General features: G+C 39.9%; 1 protein-coding gene across 1 annotated transcript; it reads right to left on the minus strand.

Annotated features, from left to right (window-relative positions):
• Window positions 1-2,122: 2,122 nt before the first annotated feature.
• On the minus strand, window positions 2,123-5,453 carry LOC129266606 (lengsin-like). Its single transcript, XM_064103163.1, has 2 exons — window positions 5,255-5,453; window positions 2,123-4,546 (listed from the first exon to the last, which is right to left on the minus strand). Exon 2 carries the CDS (start codon window positions 4,513-4,515, stop codon window positions 3,169-3,171), a length of 1,347 nt encoding a protein of 448 aa, XP_063959233.1. The 5' UTR covers window positions 4,516-4,546; window positions 5,255-5,453; the 3' UTR covers window positions 2,123-3,168.
• Window positions 5,454-5,747: the final 294 nt, after the last annotated feature.

Below are 5,747 nucleotides of genomic sequence, written 5' to 3' on the forward strand. Positions count from 1 at the left end.
GAAGCGCTGAAAAAGTGCCTTTTACGCATGAAAATGCCCATTCACGAACGTCTACTGTACGTGTCCCTTTCACCTGAGGAGGATCCATTTTAGGTGTTAGCAAGTGCCATTTCCCGCATTAGTGCCAATTTTTATAAAAAATACCCCCTCACGAACGTGTCCTGTAGGCCTACCCATTTCACCTGAGAATTAAGGACCCGTTTAATGTTTTAGCAAGTGCCATTTCCTGTATCATTTTATTTTTATCAAAAATACCCCCTCACGAACGTGTTCTGAGCTCCTTTCTGAGAGGGCCCGTTTTATGTGTGAACAAGTGCTCACTTAATTGCCTTTGTAAGTGCCCTTTCTCGAATCAGTGCCCCCTTTTACCCAAGTAAAGTGCCCCTCGCGGATGTGTTCTGTACGTGCTCCTTTTATACCTGAGAAGGACTCGTTTTATGCCGTTAGCAATTGCCCCTTTGCCTTATTCTAGGTGCCCTTTCTCGTATCAGTACCCTTTTTACCCACCCAGAAGGAAAAACCAGTTCCCCTGGATCATTTAGACCAGTAGAATTTTAACTGGTAACTCTGGAAATTGGAACATCGGTTTACTGGTCTAACTGGTCATACTGGTCCAGTTAAAATTTTACTGGTCCAGTTAAAAATTAAACTGGTCTTGAAATTACTGGAATTTTATACTGGTCTTGTTTCTGGTGGTTGTTACTGGTCTCACTGGTCTTCATACTGATCTCCGATCAAGCTGGTCTTTACTGGTATTTTCTACTGGTCTGTCTGGTTTTCCAACTGGTCCTCGAACTGGTCAAACTGGTCCTCGTACTGGTCTTACTGGATCAATTTATTACATGCATTTGGTTTGTTATATACCATGGTCAATGAAATGTGATGAAAAAGATGGTTAGTAAATTAATCTTTCTGCTGTTGTTTTAAATGTGATATATGAAATTACACACGTCATTGTGAATTAGTTCACACACTCATTTGGAAAGTTTTTAAACAACAATGAGTGCCATTGCAAGGATATTCCATTCTAAATCCTTATTTTTCTGTTTAAAATAGGAAATATGCAAATGAGGTAAACCACGTGATCAGCATCATCAGAATTACTGGTATTACTGGTCTTGACCAGTTCAATTTCAAACAATGAATTACTTTAGACCAGTTGACTATATCAGAGGAATATATCTTGCTTTGATCTTAATCATAATTAAAGGAAATAATTATTTTAATGATAATGTTAATACTTGATAATTATGATAATTAATAATAATAATTACAATATCGATAACAATGATAACAGTAATAAGAATGATAACAATAATCATAATAATAATAATTATAATAATTATCAGAAGAATGATGATAACAATGATAACGAATCATAATAACTTTCTCTGAATTGCAAGATTCATTTTCCATAATTCGTCAAATGATCTGACTTGAAATAAAGTCATTATTTATTGGACCAGTAACACCAGTTTGATGAAAAACAATTTAACTGGTATTACTACTTTGCTTCAACTGGAATGCAATTGTTTGAACTGGTCTCCAGTTGATTTTTACTGGTGTAGATAAAATTCAACTGGTCCAGTAAAAATATACTGGAAACCAGTAAAAATCTACTGGAAACCATTTATTGGACCAGAAACACCAGTTTGATGAAAAACAATTTAACTGGTATTACTAATTGCTTCAACTGGAATGCAATTGTTGGAACTGGTCTCCAGTTGATTTTTACTGGTCCAGTTAAAAATCAACTGGCCCAGTAAAAATATACTGGAAACCAGTAAAATTCTACTGGAAACCAGTAAAAAAATTACTGGTCTTACTGGTTTTTCCTTCTGGGCATGAAAAGTACCCCACACGAACGTGTTTTGTACGTGCCTCGATCTTTCACCCGAGAAGGACCTGTTTTATGTGTTAGCAAGTGCCATTTCTCATATCAGTGCCAATTTTTATCAAAAAACGCCCCCTCACGAACGTCTTCTGCTCCCCTTTCACCTGAGAAAGACCCGTTATGATTATGCAGGGGGGTTACAGGGGTTCAACCTCCCCCCCCCCCTCAGATTTTTTGCTTGTCAAGTTTTTTGTTACAAAATAAGACCAAATTTTACAAAAAATTTTGTGAAACTTGTTTTTAATGCTTGTCAAATTTTCATTTAACTCGAACCCACCCCCCCCCCTTTTTTTTTAAATCCTGCGTACGCAAGCTCGCGCAAGCTACTGCATGCTTAATCAATGACTACATTCAATATACTGACAACTCCATGAAGTACCGTTGGTACCATTTAAGAAATTGAAGAAAAAAAAACAATTTATTGCTCTGCTGGCTGCTGCGACCGGATTCACACCACAAACATAATTACATTTTACCACAAAACATTTTTTCACTACAGACAGTAACATATTTGCTTTCATTAAGAAAAAATTTAAGTGGTCGTCACGCTAAATTTACGTTTTTTTTGTAAAATCTTTTTGCAACTCACTCGAGCGTTCCCCACCCACCCCCCCCCCCCAAAAAAAATGAAAATATTAAATGCATTCATTAATTTCCATTATTTTTTTCCAATATCATACTTTAAATGAAGATATAAATTAGGGTTCGACTTAACTAATGAAAATTCCTATAGGTACACTGGATTTGGGCAGAACAAAGGCTATAGAAGATAAACATTCAGATATATTATCTATCATGTCGCCTTTCGGAGGGAGCTTACCGCAGGTCTGTATTGGGACGGGGTCTATTTTAGACAGGGCGGCACCAGAAAGTTTTTGATAGGGCAGTAGGGGCCACGATATGACAAAACGTTGATGCCATAATGTTTTTTCAGTTGAATCCTACCGGAGTGGCGTTTTGGAGGGGCGTCGTCTGCCCCATTCGGACCACCTAGCCCATTCCCCCCCCCCATTTTTTTTTTTTTGGGGGGGGGGGTAATACTTGGACGTCTTATATTACCTCTTTCAATGGATTAGTTGATAGTAAATTTATTCCAACCAGGGTACATTTCAAAGGGTGCCCTCGGGCATCTCGATCCCGACTTAAGAACACTTTTCGGGTCCTAACACAAATCAATGGTCAAATTTTATTGGCTCCGAGGGGTAGAGTATGGTGTCACAGACTATTATAGCTTGAATCAACAGGCATGACAGGCGTACCAATCTATTTTTCTCTTACATGATGTGAAAGAAATAATCCCTTTCCCATTCCTCAACAGTTCCTTTTGAAATTGCCTCCTTTTCAAGTTTCATATCGTGCCTTTTAGAAGCAACAAAACACTTGATGAATTCTGGTCCGAGGGCATCTGTAATCGCAGCATCGATCAGCAAGGCTTCAATTGCTTCTTCCATGTTGTCTGGGAGCTTCTGTGTCCCGGGTGGAATATATTCATCCTCGTATGCATCCCCTGGTCCGTCAATGCCTTCTAGAAGTGGAAGTTTATTGATGACTCCATCTAATCCAGCTGCAATAGTTGCAGCCATGCTAATGTAAGGACTACAACCACTTGCTCCCATCCGGTTTTCGATGTATGTGCCACTTCCACCATTCGTTTTAACGCGAAAGGCGCAGGTTCTGTTATCCGGACCCCATGTGGCGTTCCAGGGTGCGAAGGAATAGCGTTTGAATCTCTTGAGGCAATTGGTCGTTGGTGCCATCAACACAGCTATTGCTCTGGCGTGAGCCATGAGTCCTGCCACCCAGTGTTGGCCAATCTCTGATAAACCAGTCGGGCTTCCAGCATCGTAGAGCATTGGCACCTTCCCAGCTACGTCCCAAAGGGAATGACAGTAGTGAGCCGAACAGCTATATCTTCCAGGAAAAGGCTTTGTCATAAATGATGCCACCAATCCTTGCTTCTGAGCAATCTCTTTGATACCAAGCTTGTAGGTGTGAGCAGTATCTGCCGCCTTGATCCCGAACTCAGGGCGGTAGGTGATTTCCAGCTGTCCCACATCAGCTTCAACCCCGTAGCACTCAATATCGACACCAGCCGGAGGCAGGTCATTGAGTATCTGCTGGAAGAATGGTTCGTAAGCTGCCATAGGAATAACCGCTGTGGAATTTGTATATCCGTGTAAGGGTTCCATGGTGCCTTCTTTGACTACAAAGAACTCGTGTTCGTGAGCCGACCAAAGCGACAGCCCGTGTTTCTCCAACCTTTCTAACTGCTTCCTGGCTACAACCCTTGGATAGACAGGTACCTTCTCGCCTTCATGGACACCTTCGATCAAGACCCTTGCTGTCTTCGTACACCAAGGCAATATCTGAAAGGTATCCAGATCTGGAAAGGCCAGACAATCAGCGTAGTGAATTTCCTCGCCATATCCACTATTCGGGGCGACACGCCCCCTTGGATCATAAGCCATGTAACCCATAGAGATGTTAATTCCTTTCGTCGCCATCTTCTCAAAATGCCTAGTTGGAATGGCTCTGCAGTGTGGGATCCCGTACATATCGGATTGCTCAAAACGCACTGAAGTGATGCCATTCTCCTGAAGACGCTTCTTGATAAGTTCCATGGTTTTGTCTTTTAAAGGCGGTCGGGAGATTCTGGATGAAAATTAAATCAAAGATATTATTATTTTCATTTGTGTGTTTTTCTTACATATTAATTCAATTAATTCATTCATTTTAAAATTGTCATAGATTTATTTATCCATCAATCTATCCATCAATCTATTCATCTAATTATGTATCTATCTATTTATCTATCTATCGTTACAGCTTGGACACCAAGTTCGTTTACACGTACAAGTGGTAGTTTTCACGACCAGTGGCCCGTTTCATAAAAGTTACAATTATGGTAACTTTGCCATGCAATGGTCACTCGCATGAAATCCTTGATTTTGATTGTCTGTTGATCATCGATACCATGGTAGTTACCATTGAATGGCAAAGTTAATAGTAAATTTTATGCAAAAGTACCCAGGCGATAGTCAAATGGGTGTCAAAATCATTACCAAAAAGTCGGGGGAGGGGGGGGGGGCTATGCCTTTTAGCAGCCTTCGTCCATGCATGCTGCCAGCATGGGAATAGTATATTCACCCTATCATGCCTATCATGAAAAATAAAGTATTTGAGAAAGTATATATGACATAGCACGTGTGTACGACACGAAAAGGTCAAAGCAATATGATTACTTATTAGGGTCTTTGTTTAAAATGTTCTTATTCATATACTACGAGCATCCCCCCCCCCTCGATTATCAAATCCTGTCACATGATTCTTAATGAAAACTTCGTTATTATGAATACTTACCTTGAAAACGAACGATTATGGCTACAGCCTCTTCAAGAGTTTAAAATTATGCTAATAACCTGACTGTCGCTGTTTTTAGGCAAGTTACCTCCTATTAGAGAAGTAGTTTTATGCAAACTCATTGCCCACTTGAGGTTATAAGAGTTGAATTCAGAGGCGGTGCTATTATGGGGCACAAAGGGCGAACAGTCCTTTGTATACTCAAGAGAGAGGGAGGGGGGCACCATGCATGCTCGTACATTGAGTTTTAAAATGGACTCTAAACAAATAATGATCATCCGATATCATAGTCATAATGCCTCAAATTTTATTTTTATGATAGGAATGAAAAGTATGTACCTGTATACTATTCTCTGCAAATTTTGTCAATTGTGAAAGCTTTTTTCGCTTTAGGTGCGTACATCGGCTGTCAGCGAAGATTAACCCCCTTTTCCCATCGCATTGTGATTAAAAAAAGTCATGTGCACACGGGAAATTGTAATTTTTATCATGA

The sequence above is a fragment of the Lytechinus pictus genome, chromosome 8 (genome assembly GCF_037042905.1).
Source record: "Lytechinus pictus isolate F3 Inbred chromosome 8, Lp3.0, whole genome shotgun sequence".
NCBI classification, from domain to species: Eukaryota; Metazoa; Echinodermata; class Echinoidea; order Temnopleuroida; family Toxopneustidae; genus Lytechinus; species Lytechinus pictus.

Bases quoted from the DNA above. Each gene is read 5' to 3' on its own strand.
- LOC129266606 (XM_064103163.1), bottom strand. From the start codon at position 4,515: ATGGAACTTATCAAGAAGCGTCTTCAGGAGAATGGCATCACTTCAGTG.